At 51.4% G+C, this 21,602-nt stretch overlaps 6 protein-coding genes across 6 annotated transcripts; 3 read left to right on the forward strand and 3 right to left on the reverse strand.

Moving 5' to 3' along the window:
* Positions 1–4,196: 4,196 nt before the first annotated feature.
* Positions 4,197–5,155, forward strand: T069G_03840 (uncharacterized protein; the record flags this gene model as incomplete). The annotated part of the gene is made up of 3 exons (XM_056171050.1): positions 4,197–4,474; positions 4,533–4,829; positions 4,891–5,155. 3 exons carry the CDS (start codon positions 4,197–4,199, stop codon positions 5,153–5,155), a joined length of 840 nt encoding a protein of 279 aa, XP_056031942.1.
* A 921-nt stretch (positions 5,156–6,076) lies between these two features.
* On the forward strand, positions 6,077–7,774 carry T069G_03841 (aldehyde dehydrogenase family domain-containing protein; the record flags this gene model as incomplete). The annotated part of the gene is made up of 4 exons (XM_056171051.1): positions 6,077–6,088; positions 6,169–6,259; positions 6,331–6,700; positions 6,760–7,774. The coding sequence occupies 4 exons, from the start codon at positions 6,077–6,079 to the stop codon at positions 7,772–7,774; spliced, it is 1,488 nt and encodes a 495-aa protein (XP_056031943.1).
* A 964-nt stretch (positions 7,775–8,738) lies between these two features.
* On the forward strand, positions 8,739–9,706 carry T069G_03842 (ribosome recycling factor domain-containing protein; the record flags this gene model as incomplete). The annotated part of the gene is made up of 2 exons (XM_056171052.1): positions 8,739–8,803; positions 8,884–9,706. The coding sequence occupies 2 exons, from the start codon at positions 8,739–8,741 to the stop codon at positions 9,704–9,706; spliced, it is 888 nt and encodes a 295-aa protein (XP_056031944.1).
* Positions 9,707–9,916: 210 nt separating this feature from the next.
* T069G_03843 (uncharacterized protein) lies at positions 9,917–11,110 on the reverse strand (the record flags this gene model as incomplete). Its single annotated transcript, XM_056171053.1, has 1 exon — positions 9,917–11,110. One exon carries the CDS (start codon positions 11,108–11,110, stop codon positions 9,917–9,919), a length of 1,194 nt encoding a protein of 397 aa, XP_056031945.1.
* A 2,314-nt stretch (positions 11,111–13,424) lies between these two features.
* On the reverse strand, positions 13,425–15,092 carry T069G_03844 (calcineurin-like phosphoesterase domain-containing protein; the record flags this gene model as incomplete). The annotated part of the gene is made up of 3 exons (XM_056171054.1): positions 13,425–13,454; positions 13,505–13,657; positions 13,725–15,092. The coding sequence occupies 3 exons, from the start codon at positions 15,090–15,092 to the stop codon at positions 13,425–13,427; spliced, it is 1,551 nt and encodes a 516-aa protein (XP_056031946.1).
* Positions 15,093–19,255: 4,163 nt separating this feature from the next.
* T069G_03845 (uncharacterized protein) lies at positions 19,256–19,860 on the reverse strand (the record flags this gene model as incomplete). Its single annotated transcript, XM_056171055.1, has 2 exons — positions 19,256–19,675; positions 19,735–19,860. 2 exons carry the CDS (start codon positions 19,858–19,860, stop codon positions 19,256–19,258), a joined length of 546 nt encoding a protein of 181 aa, XP_056031947.1.
* Positions 19,861–21,602: the final 1,742 nt, after the last annotated feature.

Consider the following 21,602-nt stretch of genomic DNA (forward strand, 5'->3'; position numbering starts at 1 on the left):
GCTTCGGAGCCCAAGTTTGAGAGTCGTCTGAGGTCCAGAGTCTTAGGGTCTAGAGCCGGGGACGATTGACGGACCCGACAATAAGGGTCGCCTGGTGGTGGGACTGCTGATCTGATCAGCACGGCGAGTTTGTCTGTGGAGATGGGCAGCTGTTGCTAGTGGTGAGGACGAGGCAGAGCGCTGATCAACGGCCAAACCCTCGATTCGAGCATGGCGGGTTTTCGTATTATGTGGTATTATGTGGTATTATGCCGGCACCTCAACCGGACTGCTCTGCTAGCAGCTGAAGGAGTGTTACCATGCTACTGTAATGCCAATGCTTGCACGGGTGAGATGGATTGAAAGCAGGGAGACGAACGGGGCGCCTCGGTGGGGGAAGCAAAAGACCCCATCCGCCCAAGGTCTGGCCATCACGGGTCATCCTTGGCTTCAGAGCGAGCCCCCAACTTTTCTTTTTCTTGTTCCTTTTTCTTTTTTTCCTTTTTACTCTTCGGTGACTACTGTACCTACTATACGATACCCTTGAACCCTTAGGGCTATGAACGGGCTGTACATACGTTGCACCAGCCTACAACTCTTCACGTCAGGCGGACCGTTTTGCGCTGTACTTGTAGCTGTAGCATAGTGCATACACAAGACTATGCGCACCGTCGTGTGTTTCCAGCACCGAGATGGATCTCCTCGGGTAATTCCCACCTAGCAAGGCTTGGTCAAGGCTTGGTGTCTGGCCTGGCAGGGATTCGCGGAGGGGCCCCTCCGAAGCCCACAGCCTTTTCTCGGCTGGAGCTGGACGAGATTCCAAAGTTGGGACGCATAACGGCTTGTCTCAACTACATACGACGAGTACGAGGACAGGCAGCGTTGAGAGATGGCCGATGCTCTGCGCTCGCGACTCACAGCATCGAGATCGGACTGCGAGGGTTATACGGATACACACCCGCGTCATACTGATCACGTCGGTGCGGAGTGCATTCTGTGTCGTTGTACATTTCCAGGCCGGGTATGTACAGTTGTGCGTATAAAGCTGGATCCCTGCCGTTGATTTTCGATTGCTGAGCCTGAGGCGGAACTGAGACTCACGCTTGCACTCACTACCGCCATCGACCGGTCTAGATGCCTTTTCGCTGCCCGCTAAAACAGGGGCCGCAGGGTTGGTTATTTGCCGCTCGGTGACTGAAAATTTTGGATTTTTAGGGCGCTAGCTGGAGGCAAATTGACAAAGAGAATGCCGATAGAGCTGGCAGCTTGACTTCAATATTCTTTAGCTGTCCAACCAAGAGGCTTCAGATATACCTCGGCATATGAGCAATCCACAGGTTTGGCCACCGGGCAGGTAGTGTAGAGGCAGTGCTGGAGTGCTTGATTATTTTTTTTCTCCTCACCGGAGGCTTGAGAAAGCGGGAAAAGAGAAGAGGAAAACAAGGAAGATCCACACCTCCCAACCGGAAGTAACCTATGAGTAAAAACCGTTAGATATCCATATGGAGTAAAGGATTTGCGTCACGCTGCATGTGATATGATATGTGAAAAGAACGGATGCGAATATCTTGGAATCGACCTCCCACGATAGCGAGAAAAGAACAGCCGTTCCACGGCGAGTTCTGTTGACAAAACGGCTTAGTAAATAATATTTGAATATGGCACATACTCGCCTGAAAGAGCCTGAGAGCTCTACAAATCAGTAATTGAATGTTCCTACATACATTTGAGTACATGTACTCCGTACTCAGTGGTTCGTTCGAGCTTTTAGCGCCGCGGATATTGTCGCCGGCCCTTAATCTATTCTGCATGTGCCTCCCAGGCACCTTTGCGAATTAAGCCCCCTCCTACCCGTTACCCCCCATGTGAACCTCGCTGCAGGTCGCTCAAGACGCGGCCATTTCACGCAATGACATGGGCTGATCTGGTTACGCGGCTGGTAAATCGTTTAATTGCGCACCTGGGATGCTTACCCGGCTTCAAGCAGAGCATCGCCGCATGAAAGGTTATGTGGATGCCGGGTAGCGGCTTGGAAATTGGTCCTTGATTAAGCGCTAATACTTTGGAGATAAATAAACACATATCTGAGAGTACTATTCATCACTCCAAGTCGGATATCTAGCATTCTAATGACTGCGTGAGTTCAAGTGTTGGAACAAGATGCGAAGAAAAGTCTGGTATCTGCAGATATAGCTACTTTTTCTATTCAAGATTAGCTGCCACTCTCCTCTGGTATATGCTGCTATGGCTATATTTCTCTAGCACTTGGTATTATCACTACATAGCGGTGGGTAGCTTTACATTCAAGACATGGGATGCTGGATAGCAAATCGGGGGCGCTGAATAGCCACTCCCTAAATATACGTATGTACGCTATATACGCAACCTTGGTGTTGCTTGTTGGCCGATAGGCCATTGTAGTCATTATTAGACAGTATGGCTAACAGAGCTCCGGTGACAGCAAATGTCCCTTGCTGATCGCTTGCTGACATACTGTATACGTACAAAGAGTTGACGATCTGGAAGGCTTTAAGGCCGGCTAAAGAAGCATCAACCAAGCTGCCTATCGATACAGCGCAAGGACAGCTCAGCTAGACCGCAGCGCCCGTATATTCCTAGACTCAATATTTGTTTCATGGCGTTTATGCAGAGTCTCATCTTGCCGCCTCAAAAGGCCGGATCCCGTTCCGAGCGGAGAAACGAGTGGAGCCTCTGAATGCCTGTATGAGCGGGTTTAAGGCTGTCGCAGACACTGTCGTACAACGTGTACCGCATCTGTAAGGGTTGATGAGGCTCGCTTCAACATGAAATGACTAAGGCCTGGTGGCGGCGACTCAGACAAGAGACGGTCGCGGCGGAAGAGGCGTCGCCGCCTCAAAGCCAAGTTGAGGGTCAGCTTACTCAGACTTTGGCGCACGACACTTACACAGCAAGAATGAAGAGACGAGATCTCATTTACACGTGCAAAATGAAGAGGAAAATTGACGTTTTTTGTATGGAGCAGACTGGCAAATTCAAGAATCTCATTTCAAGTAGTATGGATACTCCATATGTAGGTACAGAGGATGTATGTGCTCGTTGCTGTTAAGATTGGTGGCGCCCAGGCACAGCAGCTTCAAGCAGACACAAGTCCAATCCCAATCCATGGCAAAAAGCTCGAGTCGGCGCACTAATGGCGCCACTTGTTGACCCCGTCGCCGAATAAGATTCCAGAGCAACAAGTTGTGCGAGCGTCACCTCAACACGCGAGATGGCGTCAACGTTGCTTGAGCGGAATGCCGGAGCCGGGCGCCTTCATGTTGGTTGTGCCTGTACAGTGACAGTAACATGTATACGAGATGCCAGACATCCGAACCTGCAAGAAACGTGCTCGGCATCACCAGCAGCAAGGGAATGGGCGCATAAACCACGAGTCGACCCGGGTTTAACATGGCCTTCAATGTCCAGGTTTTCCCTTTTTCTCTCGAGATTCCCACTCAGCTGTCCAAATCCCGCAACGAACGGCAGCCCTCGCAGCGCCGTGATTGGCCCGTCAATGTCCGGCCCGGCCAATCGAGCCATGCATCTCCGATCTTGGGCGCTTAAACTTCCCATCGAGCCGCCGCTGCGATTGGCCCGGTCTGTTGCTGTTACCCGCGCTCGGCCCAATCACGAGGCGCGTAGCCCATCACAGGCTCAAGCGCCCGCACCTTGCAGAAGCTTTCCCCACCTCCCAGCGAGTGCCAATGAAGCCATCAGGCTATCAGTGGTCGCTGGAAGGGCCCCGTTCACAGAGCCAAGAGGCGCCGGTTCCCTCTCACAGGCCCTTTAAACGGCCGCCGCCCCCCCAACGGAGCGATGGGCAGCGTGAGTTCAATTCAAATAAAGCTGTGCTGTGATTTTTTGAACGGATATTACAAGGCTGGTCCGAGTTCTTGGAGTTGAAGCGCTGGCGTTGTTTCTTCGAGATCGCGACGTCGACCAACTAAAGTCAGAGCTTATACGTCCGGGTGCATATGCATATGCGGACATGAGCCTGTAAGCTGCTTCTGCTTCGCTGCCAAGCCAAAGCGCGCATCCGAGCTTCAATTCTCGACGCCCTGCGTAACGGATTCGATTTCGCGCAGAAGAACACCGAATCATTATCGAGTTGCATCTACGGGATTGATTTTGAGCAGCCGCAGTCGACAAGCAACCAAAGACTACTCTCGAGAAGAAGATAAACGACAGTCGACAAAATGGGCATCCTTGACACCAACCGGAAGTTCACTTACCACATCCTCCATCGAAAATGGCCCAGAGTCCCGAGACTGGCCATCCGCTGGTTGATGCTGGCGGAATTCATCGGCCTCGTGCCCATCCTGACTATTTTTGGTCTCTCCCAGCCTGATCTGTATCGATCTGCCATGTGGAAGATTGGCTGGGACCACCGCCTCAACTCGAACCCCGATGTCATCCTCTTTGCCTATGCCAACCATGTGGCTCAGCCAAAGATTCCTCTCATCTGGTCAAGAACGTGAGTAAAGACTCACTCGTTGAAAAGGGAAATTTCTTTACTGACAGCGTCATATCAGGCTCACTGACTTCAATGTCGCCATCTCCGTCATCTCTCTCTTCTTCCTGCTCACCAAGCTCATTGCGGTTATCATGAGAATCTGGTACCCTCTCCTGTCCACTCTGGGCAGCTTGGCACTGCTTGTTCTCTACGCCGTGAGCGTCTACGGCCAGGTGGGCCCCGACTACAGTGATCCGAGATACCCTGCCCCGGCAGCATGGTACTTTAGATATGGCTGCGATATGGCCAAGCCGTATGGACAGTACACCAACTGCCAGATTGCGCAGGGTTCGCTCTTTATCACGTTGTACATGTTGTAAGTCTCATCCGATGTCTGCGCCACGGTTTCTCTGCATGTATGCTAACTCCATTCACAGGACCATATATGTGATTGTCCTCGGCTTCTCGCTCTACTGCATGTGGCCAAACCCTCTCAACAATCTCGAGACCGACGAGGATGAGGATGACGAGGCACCGAGCATCAAGGAGGGCAAAGGCCTGGAGATGTCCGGTTGGCCAACCAACATGAAAACCCCAATGGCATCGGGAGCCATGCCCTTTACGCCGAGAACACAAGCCTTCCACATCCTCGACCGAAAGCTTCCGCTAAGACAGGAGCACGAGGCGATGGTATACTCTTAGGCACGCTGTGTTTTCTTTTCTTGTCTATTTATACGTCCCCTGACAAATGGGCGACTTGGGTTACTCGGCGGGAAAAATCGGCGCAAGGCGTTTCCATGCTTTTACGCATGTAATATGACGGTTAATGACACCAAGGCCCTGGAGGCTGACAGGCACAGGCACAAGGAGGAGGAATGAGAAGCCACCTCCAAAAATTGCCACCGTCCACCTATATGTTTTCTTTTCTCTTCCTTTCTTTTGTCTTATATATATACCCACATTTGATGAACAATCCAGCCAAATATAGCAAATTCTCCTAGCAGCCTTGATTACAAGCCATGCGTCGCCGTATATCGCAGATAATGAAGATAACAACCAGAGAAGTTCCGATTCCAGGCGGAATCTTCCGTCCCGGCCCAGTTCCGGAGTCGCTCCCCCAGAACCGGCCCGGCCTCTGCACATCAAGTAATGGATCCATAATGAACACCATCAATTGATTCCACCAAAAAGCCCACGCTTTCTTGGCTTCTAGCGCCTAGAAACGGAATTTGGACCCTGGCCAGTGCCGGCATTGTGCCCTGTGACCCCGCTGCTGCACTCCCGCGTTTTCGAGACGTCAGAGCTGTGCGCATCACCTTCGCCCTGTTTTTCCCCGCCTCCATCCGCACCTTTTGACCCGGCCCGGTCTTTGAAGGCTGTCTCCTCCGCATTCTGCATTTCCAATCACATCCCGAGGAACCTCCCCCCAATTGACGGCTGCCGGTTTCATTTCGCGAGTCGTTACCGTTACCTCATATATTAGGTTGACCCGTTCTCTTTTTTTCGTCGACTTCTCCCCTCTTTTTGTTTGTTCCCATGGCGTTACTGCATAGACTCGCTTCTCCCTCGACATTTCGCTTCGCTCCCGGTGTATCGTCCATATTATACAGAAGAGCTTCAACCATGGCTCCCAAGGTGCGTGCGCAGTGGCGCAATAGCCCAAGTGTCCAATTTCCAAAACTGGCTGAAGGCTAATCCGAATTGAAAACGTACAGCTCAGAGATCCGTCCTTGCTGAAGCAGGATGTCTGCTATGTTAACGGACAGTGGGTAGCTGCCAAGTCTGGCAAGACATTCAAGGTCAACGGTTAGTCACGGCCTCATATTCCCATCTTCTCGAGTGTCTCTATGAAAGTAGCTAACCCCTTCGAATGCCAGACCCTGCCACTGGCGAATTGATCGGAACTGCCCCCGAATTCTCCATCGAAGACACTGAGTCAGCCATCACTGCCGCCGCCGATGCTTTCAAGACCTTCCGCTCATTGACCGGCCGCGAGCGCTCCAAGATGCTGCGCAAGTGGTACGACCTCGCCGTGGAAAACGCCGAGGATATTGCCCAGCTTATTACTTGGGAGAACGGAAAGCCGCTTGCCGATGCCAGAGGCGAATCTACCTATGCTGCCAACTTCTTTGAGTGGTTCAGCGAGGAGGCGCCGCGCGTATATGGTGATGTCATTCCTGCCACCGTGCCTGGAAACCGGGTGTGGACTCTCAAGGAGCCCGTTGGTGTCTGTGGTCTGATTACACCGTACGTTGAACCGACTACTTCTCATTGTAGGATATATATGCTGACACAAATGGCCACAGTTGGAACTTCCCCGCTGCCATGATCACACGAAAGATTGGCCCTGCGCTGGCAGCCGGATGCACAGTCGTGTGCAAAGCTCCCGGAGAGACACCATTCACAGCCCTTGCGCTCGCTGAGCTGGCTCACCGCGCGGGTATCCCCAAGGGTGTTGTCAACATTGTGACGACATTGGATAACACCGTGGCCATTGGCGAACTGTTGACTACCCATCCCACTATCAAGAAGGTTTCCTTCACTGGCTCCACTGGTGTCGGCAAGCTCCTGATGAAGCAGTCATCCGCCACACTCAAGAAGCTGTCATTGGAGCTCGGCGGAAACTCTCCCTTCATCGTCTTCGACGACGCCGACCTCGACGCCGCTGTGGCCGGCGCCATCATGTCTAAATTCCGATCTTCAGGGCAGACTTGCGTGTGCGCCAACCGAATCTACGTCCAAGAGGGCATCTACGAGGCCTTTGTCACAAAGTTTGTCGAAAAGGTCAAGCAGTTCAAGGTCGGCAACGGCTTCGCCGAGGGCACCACCCACGGCCCCCTCATCCACGGCCGCGCCATCTCAAAGGTCGACGCCCACGTCCAGGACGCCGTCAAGAAGGGTGCGAAGCTCCTCGTCGGCGGCCAGAAGCTGCCTGACGTCGGCCCCAACTTCTTCCAGCTCACCGTCCTCCGCGACATGAAGGCTGACATGGCCATTGCCTCGGAGGAGACTTTTGGTCCCGTTGCCGGCCTCTTCCCCTTCAAGACCGAGGCCGAGGTCGTCCAGCTGGCCAACAACTCCGAGGTTGGCCTGGCCGGCTACTTCTTCTCTCGCGATTTGGAGCGGGTTCACCGCGTTGCCGAAGCTCTCGAGGTTGGCATGATTGGTGTCAACACGGGCATCATCTCCGACCCTGCGGCGCCATTCGGCGGTGTCAAGGAGAGCGGTTTCGGCCGAGAGGGATCAAAGTATGGTATTGCAGAGTACCAAATCACCAAGATGATTACCTACGGCGGTATGGGTAAGCCTCTGCAGAGCTAAGTAGTTAAAAGCGAGATAGAGTAGCCAATGATTTTTAATGTCCCACGATTCAATGAAATAACGATAATTACACACATGGAATGAATCAATACCAGAAGTGAAACTCTGCCATCTTTTCCTTTGTAGATAATGGCATCGTAGTCCCAAATGTGCTTGGTTTCTGCAAATAATGGTTCCAGGAACCCATGTAATATTAAGCCATCCAAAAAGGGCAAAAACTAGTCTTCTGCAGTCAGAAAAAGGAATTAGACTTCTGATGGAAATCCAACCATCTGCAACTCTATTTACATTCTGCACCTAGTAAGAAATAGCAGTATGATGACATCGATTCAAATTCTTGCTCTGAAAGTGTCCTGAGAACAGTAAACTTTATAAAATCTTCTTTTCTGCAAACCCACAACAATTAGTAACCAGACTATGTGGCGCAGTGGTTAGCGCAGTCGCCTTACAAAGTAATACCGCGAAAGGTCGCAGGTTCGACCCCTGCCATGGTCATTTCTCAAGACTGAGATTTCTCTTTTTGCTATTATTCATATACTTATCATCATCTGTTGTTTTCTTTTTGGCACTGAGACCTTGCGGAGGTGCTTACTGCTCCCTTGCAGATGTCGTGTTGATGTTCCCTTTTTGGTCTGGAGATCTAATGGTGGGGTAAGAGGTCTTGCGAGGGTATGGAGGGCACTACAAATGAACAGAAGAGTACAGCTATATCAGGTTAACTTTCCTTGCATATTCTAGAGTACAGAATCAAGAAACATAATGTAGACGACATAGATATGTAATTCAGTTACTCGGTCTATTCGGCAGCTCCTCAAGCAGACTTCTTGTGACCGTCAACACTCTTATCTTATCAGGACGCAGCAGGTGGGGTGACGTACTTGGTACCTCGTGCAAGCTTCTGCAAGCTCTTACACGAAACAGAAGACTATCCATAACCATCACCAACACCAACACATCCATTGCCATGGCGCTCTCACGTACTAGCAGCCTTGCCAGCCACGGAATGCGCCTGTTGGCGCAGAGAGAAGGGCAAGATCACTCTATCAAACCAATTGCCATTCCCACGGATGGAACAGCTCAAGCTAACCTTAGCATTCAACTTCATACAGGCGCCAACTCTCCAGCATCTCCTCTCTCCTCCCATTGACGATCGTTACACACACAATCCGGCCCTCTCACACCCCCTCATCCGTCCGTCCATTCAACAACTCCGCGCCTCTCCTCAAAAAGCGCAAAATCGCCGGCGCAAGCAACAGCCCCTCCTCGCGAGACGCAGACTCAGCCGCTCCCTCACCCTCATCATCATCCTCCCCCAGCTCCTCCTCCAAGGCCGACCACGGACAGCCCAACCCCGAAGACCCCCTCGACTTCTCCTCCCTCACCGCCGCATACGTCTCCATCGACGCCCACTTCAAGACCCAGCTCCAGGCCGTCCTGCACGGCGGCCGCTTCAACCCCGACGCCCTCGGCGCCCTCTCCGTCGCCATCAAGGACGACGATGGCTCCAAGGTTACTTTCCCCCTGCGCGAGCTCGCCCAGATCGTGCCTCGCTCCGGACGCATCATCTCTCTCCTCGTCAATGAGCGCGAGTATCTCAAGCCCATCATGTCCGCCGTCCAGGCCAGCAAGGACTTCAACCAGCAGCCCCAGCGCTCCGATGACAACGAGCTCGAGCTCCTCCTCAAGGTCGAGATGGAGCGCAAGGAGGACCTCGTGCGTCGTGTAAAGGACGCTTGTCAAGGCTGGAGGGATCGCGTGCGCCAGGCTCGCACTAAGCATGAGAAGGCGCTCAAGGACTGGAAGAAGAACGGTACTGTGCTGCCCGACGTGGTGCGCAAGGCGGACAAGGAGCTGCAGAAGCTGCAGGACAAGAAGATGAAGGAGATTGATGGCGAAGAGGCGCAGGTGATTAAGCAGATTGATCGCAGGTAGATTCCCGGCGTATGCGCATAGGAAGCCACCCATACCCATTTGTATAATACAAATTTGATATATCACATGAGGAATTGCAGCGTATATGAACATGTATGTTTCCCATTCATGAAGATTTTTACATCAAAACAGCAGCCATATTTCTAGCGTTCTTTTAATCGTACAAAATACTTTTTTTCTTCTTGTCTTCTTTCATCAACTTCTCCCATCTCAAGCCTTCGCCTGAGCCTTCACATTCTTGCCTCCCTTACCAGCCGCGCCCACGCCCAACAACGTCGTCAGCTTCTTCTCAAACTTCTCCACGTCTCTCTGAGTGTACGTCCCAGACCTCAAGTGCCACGCCCTCGAAATACCGACAGGGTCCGTCGCAAACCGCGGCGTCTCGTGCTTCCCCGCCACAGCCTGATCCAAGATGGCCTTCTTGACAGCCTCCTCAGCGTCCTTGATAATGGGCTGCTGCTCAGCAGGCACCTCCTTGCCCTCAGCCAGCAACTTCTCCCTTCGCTGCTCCTGGAGATAATGCTCCGCCGCCTCTCGAGCCTTGACGTCGGCGAAGAAGCGCGCCCCGTTGTCCTGCACCTCGTCGGCGTAGTTCTTGGCTTGCAGGCCCTGCGGCACGCCCACGGGATCCGCCCTGCCGCCGAGGATGCTGAGGTTCTCCATGACGGTGGCCAGGTGGCCCTCAGGCGTCGCGGGGGTGGCCGGCACAAACGTCGTCAGGGCCTCCTTGGTCAGAGAGGGCTTGAACTCGGTGCGGGTGCCGAACCGCACGGCGTCGTCAAACTGCTGCTCCTGGGGGTCCATCCTCTCAAAGGGGTCCTGCCTCTTGCCACGAGGGCCGGCGGCACCGGCTGCTTTGTTGCCGCCCTCGCCCTCGGTCTTCTTCGCCGCCCTGCCCTTGCCCGCGCCGGGTCTGCCTCCTGGTCGTCCGGCTGTTCGTCCTCCTCGTCCTGCTCCAAGCGCAGAGCCTCCCCTCCCTCTGTTGGCGGCCGAGAATCGGTTTCCGGTCGGCGACGCAGCTCGAGGAGCGCCAGCAGCACTTGGCCCGCCTGTGCCTGTGCCCGCACCTGTGCCTCGTCCTCGCAGTCCGCCCGGCCTTCGAAGCATGCCTCCCTTGGGAAGACTCCGCACATCAATCACTCTTGGCTGTGCCGGCGTCGCTGAAGAATCCGTCGGATTTCGGGCTCCCTGGCCAGGTGTCCGGTTCTTCACCAAGGAATTGATCTCGCTGGCCGCCGCGCGGGTGCGCTGTCGAGCTGTAGGTTTGGCATTGGGATCCGCCGGGGCCTCGTCGAGCTGCGATTGCGTCGTTGAGAATTGGCGAAAGTAGCCTCTTAGGGCATTTCCGGCTTGTGCCAGTTCTGGCCTCGCTCGGTATATCGAGCGGAGTGATTGAGAGCTCATTGTTGCGGCTGGTGGCTCTCGGGAATCTTCTTGTGGTGAAGTGGGATGGTTTGGGATGCAGAGAACCAAATTCTGTCGTTGGATGACTAAGCGCGCAACAAGACGGACTCGATACAACAAGAGTGCAAGTTGACTACAGAATGTGTCTCTATCGATGAAGGAAACAACTTTTCTTCCATATTTAATTACAAAGAGACATTCTATGAATGTATAATAATTAAGTCAAGAAATTTATGAAGAAAGAAGCCGACTGGAAAAAAGACTTTCCAAATCCTCCACTTCGCTTACAATCCCTTCCAGCCTCTTCCTCCGCCTTAGCTCCTGTTTCTCTTTTCGCTTATCATCTTCACCCTCCATTGATCTATTTTCCTGGGAATAGCCTTGAACAGATAAAATCTCGCCTGTAGGCAGTGCAAGTTCATGTATAGCAGCGACGAAGTGATCCATTTGATCTTGATTTCTGAATGTAAGATAAGCCATCTCCTTGGAGATTACTCCAGCAGCTCGTGGTGAATAATTAAAGAATTGGCGGGCATGTTTCATCCCCGAATTAATCATATATGGAAGCGATCCTTCAGCACAGATCGACACAGCAAAACGATCCCTCACGTCTGGAGCCCGGAAACCTTTCCTCCCAGCAATCCGGCTACACTCTTGTCGAAACCTCAGTTTCTCATGATTCTCCGGATCGAAGAGAGCGCCGGCTAATACACAAGTAGCCACAGCATCATCTCCAGCATTATCAGCAAGTCCACCGCCGAGATCCCCTCTTCCAGGCTGAATGTCCTTCCAGTAATACCCAAAAATCTTCAACAAAGACATCAACCCAGGAATCACCCCAACTGACGAATTATATCTTTACCAATAATATCCCGAAGATCCATCCACGCCGAGAAGAAAGGTACTGCACGAGGGAAGTTTCTGGACAAGTATGTCCATTCAGCTGCCATCTCAAACCCCATCAGAACCAAATCTCCCTTGCCCTCACAGCTCTGTATGAATTCAATAATGATCTCCTCCAAGTTTGAAGATCAACTTGTTGCTCTCTGCCAAAACGATGCCGACGTCGGGTTGGCACGCCGCCTTCCCCCTTAAGACGAACAATTTCCTCTCGCTTTTCTTTGTTGATATTGATATTGAGAGTTAAAGCCCGGATTTTGTTCTCAGTGTAGAAATCTTGAAAGCATGGCCGGCTGGTACTGCGTGATGTATCGTTCCTTTGGGGCAAATCTTGTGTTAGGCTCTGAACATGTGCCAGGCCGACCTGATGGAGGTTCCGATCCTTTCCGCTTGTAATGGGAAAATGCTCGGTGTCGATTGCGATAAAGGTCGAGTCCTTGGAAATGCTGTATAGATCTTGCAGGGTTGTGATTCTCCTGCTGAACAGCTCTCTAAGAGTTGGTTCGCGCTGGAGTTGCTTGTAGGTGGCCATGCCGTTCAAGTTTCCATACTGGCGAAAGACACCAGTTTGCTTCAATGTCTGTCAGTGATGGTGTCTAGGTGAAGAATAAAACCATTTAGTCTCGTGAGATGGGCAAAGGTTGAGTGTTCTCGTAGAAGTTTATAAGGGTGGGTGAAGTTAAAAACTCTGGCCTGGTTATCTTAAAACTCAAAAAAGGGATATGCATCACTCCAATGCTCGATAAATTTTTTTCTCGATTTAATGTATTGTTCAGGAAATTCCCATAATAAATCTTCTACTCCAAGCCAGCCCAGACAAAAAGACAAAAAGGCACATCATCTAACGCCGCATTGGATGCCACAGACTTCCAGCGCGAGCCCATTTTGTATGAAGCTCCAAACCAATGCTTCTTAATGTCCTGATTGTCGACCTCTCTCGCTACAAGACCCAACACATCTACCCATTGATCCTCCCATGCCTGAGGCGCCAACCTGTATTTGAAAAAAAAAAGAACAAAAAGCCAAGAAAAAAAGTGGTGATTTCTGCCGTGCCCAAGGAAAAATGAGGCCCATAGAAAAGGGCGCAGTGCCAAGAGACCATTCCAGGTCTTGGCTCAGACAATTACGTCTTGCTGCTCAGGTAAAGCCAGTCAAACTGCTCGGCACGGTTGTTACCCCGTGGCTGCGGCAGCCACATGCTGTGTTGTCTTGCCATCTTGATCACATGGACACGTAGCTCCTCTTAAGATATGTATAAGATGGATGGCGCTGTCTACTGGCAATCTCAAGCCTTCTCTTTTCCATTTTTTTCGGAACATTAAGGAACGGAAATGCGAAGAGAAGGAGGCGCAGAGTAGACAAGGCAAAAAGAGAATATATACCCAACGGGTGCAGTTTCTCAAAGCTCTCATCATCAGACACTCTGTGGTTGAACCATCGCAGGCTATTTATCGTTAGTCTCCAAGTCATTTTAAGATCCGACAGCTCACTTACCGGACTGTTGAGCATCTGCTGGCGCTTGTTACGGCCTTTCTTAATATGGCTCTTCAGAGCGCTAGAGTCGAGAGGTTTGAGGAGCTCAAAACTGCACAGGAGCTCGGAAGATACAGACATGACTGCTCCCCAATTATCGAATTCGCCACAATACTACGGGAGGTTAGTCAAAGCTGAAAAGCGTGGCAGATTATGCGACACAGGGTTTGGAGCAACTTACATTTGGCGCACTGAAAACGGTGACTAGGACTCGATCGTTGAAGAATTCATAACCGTCTTCGACCACCATGTGGGCGCGGCAGACTAGATCAAAGTCGTGGGTGGCAAGGAAATCGGTAATTACTCGTTTTCCAAAGCAATAACTCACTCCTCGTTCGTTGGCCTCCCAATCTTGTTCCATATCAGCCGGGTCTGCCCAGAGCAGGTCATTGAGCAACCCATAGTCAGGGACATCGGTAGGCCGGGCAATGTTGCGGATGTCATCCATGTGACTCAGGGCAGGTGACAGGCCTCCATGGACACAAAAGATCTTGCCGGCCACAATGGCAGCAATGGGAAGTGTGTTGAAGCAGTCGATAAATGTCTTCCAGATTTTGATGTTGCACCTTCGCTTACACTCATCATAAAACCCATAGACTCGGGTTACGTTGGCGCATTCGTGGTTTCCACGCAGCAAGAAAAAGTTCTCGGGAAATTTGAGCTTATAGCAGAGCAGTAGCAGGATCGTCTCGAGGGATTGCTTGCCTCTGTCGACGTAATCTCCGAGGAAGAGGTAATTCGACGTCGGAGGGAAGCCGCACATTTCAAACATGCGAATGAGATCGGTGTACTGGCCGTGTACATCACCAACAATCTTGACGGGAGCATCGAGCTCCAGTAGGGCAGGCTGAGCCAGGAACACCTCTCGGACACGTGCGCATATGGCCATGATTTCCGCATTCTTGAGGCACACGCTCTTGGTGACCTTGCCGGCATATCCAGCATCGAGGAGCCGCTTAATGTAATCATCGAGGTCCATCTCCTTTATCTCGTCCATGCCCATGGCATCATTCTTTGGCTTCTTTGGCTTGGTCTTCTTGACTGGGGCATCGTCGCGCTTCACTAGGATGGACTGGCCCGGGGGAAGGAGATGCGTGTTGAGGCTGGCATTGGCCGACGGAGGCTGGTCAGAAACGTGGTCAACCTCGCCCGAGGCCTGTGCTGCGCTCACGTCGTGAGCGCCGCTTTTGACTGATTCGGAGACGGGTGATGGCGGAGGTAGTTGGTCGTCATGAGAAGGCGGCTCGGATAGATCGGTCGAGTTGCCCCTCAACGGGATTGTATCGGTACTGCGGCCGGAGCGCGAGATGCTGGAGCGACCGCTCTTCCCAGACTTTACTGAGGCGGCATCGCCCGAGTCGCCGACAATCGAGTTTCTCGGGCTGTCAACCCTACCACTACCCGGGATTTTAGACCGTAACCCGCGAAAAGAACGAGTCGAGTCCTTGGTGTCCGACTTGCTGAATGAAGGGTACGACGAGAGAGCGTCACCCGAGGGAGAGCCGTTTTTGGACGAGGAGCCGCCCTCCTTGGAAGATTGGTTACCCATTGCGAATCAGGTGCGTGAAGATAGAGAGCTCGCAGGGCGAGAGCTGTGCTTTTCAAAGACAGCAAAGAGAGAATGGGGAAAAAGTGGCGAAAGTTGGGGATGCTAAGGTCTAGGTTGCCTCTCTGGCGGACCCTTTTATCAGGTCGCGACGGGAGACTCGTTCAGGTATCGTTGAATTGATTAGGTATCGTTCAGCAGCTCGTGGGATCCCGTGGCAAAAGTCGTTGGGAGTTCAAAAATGGATGAGTAACAGCAATCCCAGCCAATCTTAGGGAGGATGAAATCGTCGACCGAGGTCGGTAAAGAAAGAGGACCGCTGACTCCTTGGAACGTCCGTTTTGGTTGTCTTAGGCGAGAGCCTAGGAAGACAGGCCAGCTTGGAGGAGCTTTAACGGAGCTCTGCGGATGACGTCGTGGTAAGAGCTCGTGACTCTGGGTCGAGACTGGCAGCTCTGGAAACAGCGCTCCGGCTTTGGAACCGCCAAAAATTAAGCCGGGGATGCCACGGTGGAAATGGTCTCGGCCGTGAGCAAAAAAAAAAATTCTAGACGGCGAAATCAGCGCGGCCGATCCGGAGCGAGTGTGTCTACTGCATCCGCGGGACTGCAGCAGGGCGCAGGAGCGGGGTGGGATATAGTAGGATGGGTACAGGTATTGGATAACGCGGACAAGGCAATGGGAAGCAAAACGGCTATGGCGGATGGCAGCGCCGCAGCGAGTGACGCGGTCTCGAGGGCAGGATGCGATAGTGAGACGACGATAGGAACGATGCAACGGGTTTCTGCCAGAGACAGCCCGAAACTTGATGCGATGGAATTGGAAACAAGAGGTACCTTGCAGATCCAGCGCCAGCTCACGGCAGGGCCTTAGGTCCAAGACATGGATCGGACGTGCAAAATGGGGTTGGAGGGGCAAGGTCTCGGGACGGCCTGGGCGTCTTAAGACGTTGGTGTTGGTTGTTGTTTTCCCGGTTAAGGTTGGGGGGAGCAGTATCGCGGGAGATGAAGATGGAGATGGAGGAATGGGAGGAGAGAAGAAAACAGATTGGATGCAACATACATCAGCAACAACAAGGTGCGTGCGGACGGCGTGCCAGGACGGGCCCGGATGGTGGCGATGCTCACTCGGAGCTCCTATCTCGGCAAGCTTATGGCGGCGTTAGCACGTATTTACACTCGCCGCCTCGCCTGGGCTAGCTGCGAGAGTCAGAGCCGGGTTTATGGAGCTGTGAAGCTGGCAATAGACAAGAAAGGCGCCAGTACTTTGTAGATACGGAGCAAAGAGCTGGTAACGCCGGCAGGCAGCAGTTTATGTAAAGTTTGTCTCGCCTCGTCTTTACGCCTTGGTCGTGAAAGAAGGAAAAAACACGATGCAAGAGGAGAGCCGGTTATCCAGGCGTCTACCGTGCGGATCGGGCGTTGGGCAAGGCTGGTGGGGCGCGGTCCGCAGATGGCTGGTGGAGGTTGGCTATTCGATCTAAGTTTTATCCATGTGCCGAGTCGTAAGAGAATATTCAGAATGCTGATGGCGATATATATTATATATACACACTCGCAAGGATGGATGGTGATGGGCAAAAAAAGTAGGGAGGAATGGGAAGACGGAGGCGAGAAAACCTCCAACAGAAGCTCCAGCTGTGAATAGCCGCGAAGCTGGATGCGGACGAGGCCAGCCCGGGACCTTGTGACACAGCCGCCCGGGGCAGAAAACCATTGACCCACGATTAAGGTTTCACACCCATCCACAACCCCCTCTTGGCTCTCTTGGGGCTCTTGGGGGTCGAAAAGGCGACAGACTCGAGATGCTATCGGTTCCGGAAGGGAGGCACTGGATGCGGCGAGGCGGAGCGTTTGCCCGTCAGGACACCGAAAGCTGGAGGTGTACGGAGAGTGCTTAGTCAGGAGTGATGGATTTAATAGGCACCAAGTGCTTACTTGTCCTGGCCAAGTCTAGTATCAATCTGAAGCTGAAAGCTTCAATACAAGAGCATGTCATAGCAGAAATAAACAACGACGATGGCATACAAAAACAACAAAGAAATTTTACTTGACCCGCAGAAAACAGCAAACAAGCCAGCAAAAACACAGGCGATGCCTTCAATGCCGCGCAACGCTTCTTGCGACCCCCGGTCACTATTGGGCATCTTGGGCGCTGACAGCCAGCCAGGGGACCCCCCTACAACGCGCTGTAGCGTTCGCCCTAGTGGCCCTAAACGGCTCCGGGGCCGCCTAATCCCAGTCCGGCCTTGCACTTTCGCAGACCGAGTCCAGCCCCCACGAGCCCGGGGAGCCACTGAAAGGCCAGCAGCTCGTGCGTCCAGCTGGCCCCCTGCAGCGCAAGTCGACCGACTCGACAGGGCACGTGCCGGGGCCGCAACGGCTTTCTGGATTCAATTTCGAATTGATCCATTGATCGCAAATGCCATCAAGAATTGCAACAGATTGACTGCGGCTCGACATATCACCGTCTGCCGTTTCTTGGAGCCCGAAATGCATTGCGCTTCCCATGTGCGGCGAATAATATACGAGTAGTGCCAGCTAGGCAGCTTCGTCGGCATCCTCGTGCCTAAAATGTGCGGCTCAAAGTGACATGATACTCGCACTCAACCACGCACGACATGAGGCTCCTTGTTTGGTCTCGAACAAAACCCCTTCCGTTACAGAACACAACCTTACCGAACCTTGTCTTTCCAATCACACAAAGGTAGCACTGGTTGGCAGTAAAAAGCAGTGACATGTCATGGCCATTTTTTGTTTCCTTGTTTTTTCTTTTTTCCTTCGTCTCATGCGCGGTCGCCCTTCCATGGCCTCCCATTGGCTGCCTATGTTCCCGGTTGCCCAACAGCTGAGCCTCTGTGGACGGTTGCATCCTTCGGAGGACGCTCGGATCGAGACAAAACTTCCGTATTTCCCCGTGTGGCATCGCATATTTATTTCTTGTGAGATGATGCCAGCGTGAGGAAACAGACCCCAAGGAGACAACAAGCAGCTTCCGGTATGATTTCTACCTGCTTGCCGTAAGTCTGGTTCGCGTGTTCGGGAAGTGTATTGGTCAGCTGGCACAAAGTCATCCACCATTATCTCGGCCATTCCATCTCTTGGCTCTGCAAAATGGATGAGTATTGATGCGCAGCCAGTTGGATGGTCTGCTAGCCAACAATATATCATGGTAGTCTTCCAGTAATCTAGAATGCCGCGAGTGAGACGAGCACTGTGTCGGGGCAAAAGAACCATGCATGATTCATCTTTACCGCCTTTTTGATGATTACCAAGTCATTGATCTAGTACCACTTCATGAATACATGCGGTTGCTGACGATTCCGAATTCCTGGAGGCTATTATCTTTCCTCTGTAGGCAAAAACTCATTTGAAAGACGCCATACTCGTACTTCGGACAGCTCGGGCCTTCGATAGAATGCTTGCTCGAGGGAACGAATCAAAGGTTAGTCCAGGAGATATACAGGTAGAGGTATGAAGTGAACGAAAGGATGGACGACAGATGTTGTGTGGTATATCAGCCTATTTAGATCATTTTCTGGGGAAATGCTAGCCAGCCCCAAATGTGTTGACCAGCATCCCGTGTCTCAATTATAAAGCCACATATTATGCAGCGACTGATAATGTTAGAAACTACATAGAGGAATATAGCCACAGCAGCAGACAATAGAATAAAGTATCGACAGTAGCTAAAGGGAGTGTCAGTAATAGATATATGTACTCAAAGAGCCGGGCATCTACTACTCTATTGTAGATACGTAAGTATATAGGATTCCCTTCGCATCTTGTTCCGACACTTGAACTTCTCGCAATGAGAAATAGTATTTCCCATTCTCTAACTACTTATGTAGCTCGTCTTTCTTTTAAGCTGAAATAACCAAGTGCACACTCAAAACCGAATGTCACGATACAAGACAGCAAGACGCCGACAGGCAGACTTGTATATTCCCGTCGACTAATACATGTTGGAATGTTCAAGCAAACGGTAGATTGCCGTATGTGCTTTCTTCAGTAATAATTCGAATCAAGATGTCTCTAACCCACTCTTCGTCGCTTCTAAAATCTCATCTGCTAATTTCCCAGGCAGCCTCCTCCTTCTCCAAAATGTCCCGGCCTGAGAGCGGTTGCTCATCTGGTGGAAGATCCATATATTCTCCATCATCACTCTTATCGGCGGCCGCCTGAAGTCAAGCCAGAAATGGTTTCAAGAACATCTGTTCGCAGTCGACTTGGCCCATTCTCGCGGTTAGCAATGCGACACAGGGCAGCAACTGCAACCGACAGAGGCACCGTCTGGATAGAACTTGGCAGTGGTGGGTAGTACTCCTTGGAGTCGGCGCCAGTGGAGCGTGGCACGATCTCCCCACGCGTAATCCCCGTCCAGAACATGGGCAAAAAGACGAGCCTGCGCCGCGGTTGACCTTCTGTGGAGGGAGATTCATCGATAAGGAAACGGACTGCACAACGGAGCATCTCGCACGGGTATATTGAAGGTAGGGTGTCCTCATCTGCGGGGGATAGTCCTGCATCGATGGCGAGGTTGAGGACTTGTTGGAACTGATGGTCCGGAACCAGAAGAAACAGGCTCTATCGACATGTTAGTCGGATGTGTATTGGCATTTGGCGAGCCAGGGATATTGACGTACTCCGTTCCATGCAAGAGCACGGTTGCCTAACCGGATCCAAAGGGTAGTCTCCCACTCGACAAGAAGAATCCGAGACGCCTTGAGGCGTTCGAAGAGCCTGATCACTCGATCTTTGAGGCTACTCATGTTTTTATCGGAAGAGAGAAAAAGGATTGAATGTGAGGACCTGTGCTCTTATCTCACGAAATTCCAACCAGGAGCTTATATATACAAGTATCAATGAAGCCAAACTTTATCTGGTGGTACAGCTCATTCACTGTTTAACTTCGGGCTCTACATATAGTAAGGTATTACTCAGGTACTTGATAAGGGTAGGTATGTTATAGTGGTTAACCCATCATGTTGTCTGCCTTTTCCCTATGTGGCATTTGTTACGTTTAGATGTGATGAATCTCCTAACGAGAGATACTCCTAACAGTTGAAGACTCTTATAAGAGGTTAATATAGAGAGCAGCTATATGTACCTATTCAATACCCTGAGTCGGCTACGTGTATCCAGAAACCTAGCGACTGCGTGAAATTTGAGCATTGGAACCAGCAAGTCGCTTACTTACTGCTACGGGAAAGCATTTACTCAAGTCATACTAGGTACATGTACCTAGATATTAGGTACCCAATTCTCTAAGTATCTGCTACTATAGTTATATAATTTTAATGATTTGAGTTTGGTCTTGAACCTTGATGCAGCGGTCATACTATTTGGCCTAAATCTTCGAGGTTTGACTTGGTCGGCTGTGGCCGATCTAGTTGAGCTACGATTGATTCTGGCTTAACCAAAAGGCTAGGGCGTAGCCTTGCTCTGACCTAGCTATTGCAGTTTTACTGACCCTCTTGATAATAAGTATAACCTCCATATAATTTCAATATTCACTACTATAGCTAGCTGTATTGATCTAGTACTCAGTATTTTTTGCGACACGGGATGCAGAATAGCAAAATTAGGGTGAATAGGCGTTCCCTTAAGATATTAGGGTAGGTACCTAAATATGTCCGCGTAAAGAATTGTAAAACAGGCAGCGAATAATATGAGTAATCATCCATGATGTAAATGCAGGGGGGAGTCACAGGAGGGGGAGCTTAAAAAAGATGGACGATAATGGAATAACCAGTGAGAATGAGGAGGATTTGGAAATCGATAAGTGGAGAGTACCATCTCTGCTGGAAACATTGAACCTAACGCTGTGAAGCAAAAAAAGCACATTGATGCTTACTAAGGCAGCTTATTAGGAGGAGACTTCGATCTTACTGGACTCACAAATTTGGAAAAGCGAGGAATCGTGCGCATGAGCTTGTCCCCTGGCACACACTCGCATTCTTAGTCGAAGCTGAGTCCCTGCTTATCAAATTCCGCCTTGAGCACTTGGACTATTGAGTACGGGTACATGTAAGCAACCCGAGCAGCTTTGTCCCAATCAGTCTGGCTGAAGCGTTCCGCGTTTCCATTTGACAAGACTGAGAGGCGATGGGACATTCCACATGTGCTCCGTAGCCGTAGCCGGCATCCCAAATTCAATATCCAACATCTACTCAAGATCTATTAAATAGCAGCGATAGTGGTTGCGGTGTAGCTTCTTTGCATTGACGCTTCAACAATAACTTGCATTGTACTGTACGGAGTACCGTTGCCGTTGGGCTAGTACCGAGTGACACTCCAAGTCCCAGCTAACAATCGGGATGGCTATAATTAGAAGCCCTCATGGAATGGTTCGCCTCACAGCCCAGTGTCGGGCAGCACAGCTCCGACTTAGCGCATCAAACTATCCAGAGCTAGCCTTGGGTTGGGCTGTGTCATGATTGCCAAGCGACGGATTCCACTACCCTGTACGTAAGTAGGTACGAAAGAAACATACAAACAAGGTCAAGGCAAA

The sequence above is a fragment of the Trichoderma breve genome, chromosome 2 (genome assembly GCF_028502605.1).
Source record: "Trichoderma breve strain T069 chromosome 2, whole genome shotgun sequence".
Taxonomy (NCBI): domain Eukaryota; kingdom Fungi; phylum Ascomycota; class Sordariomycetes; order Hypocreales; family Hypocreaceae; genus Trichoderma; species Trichoderma breve.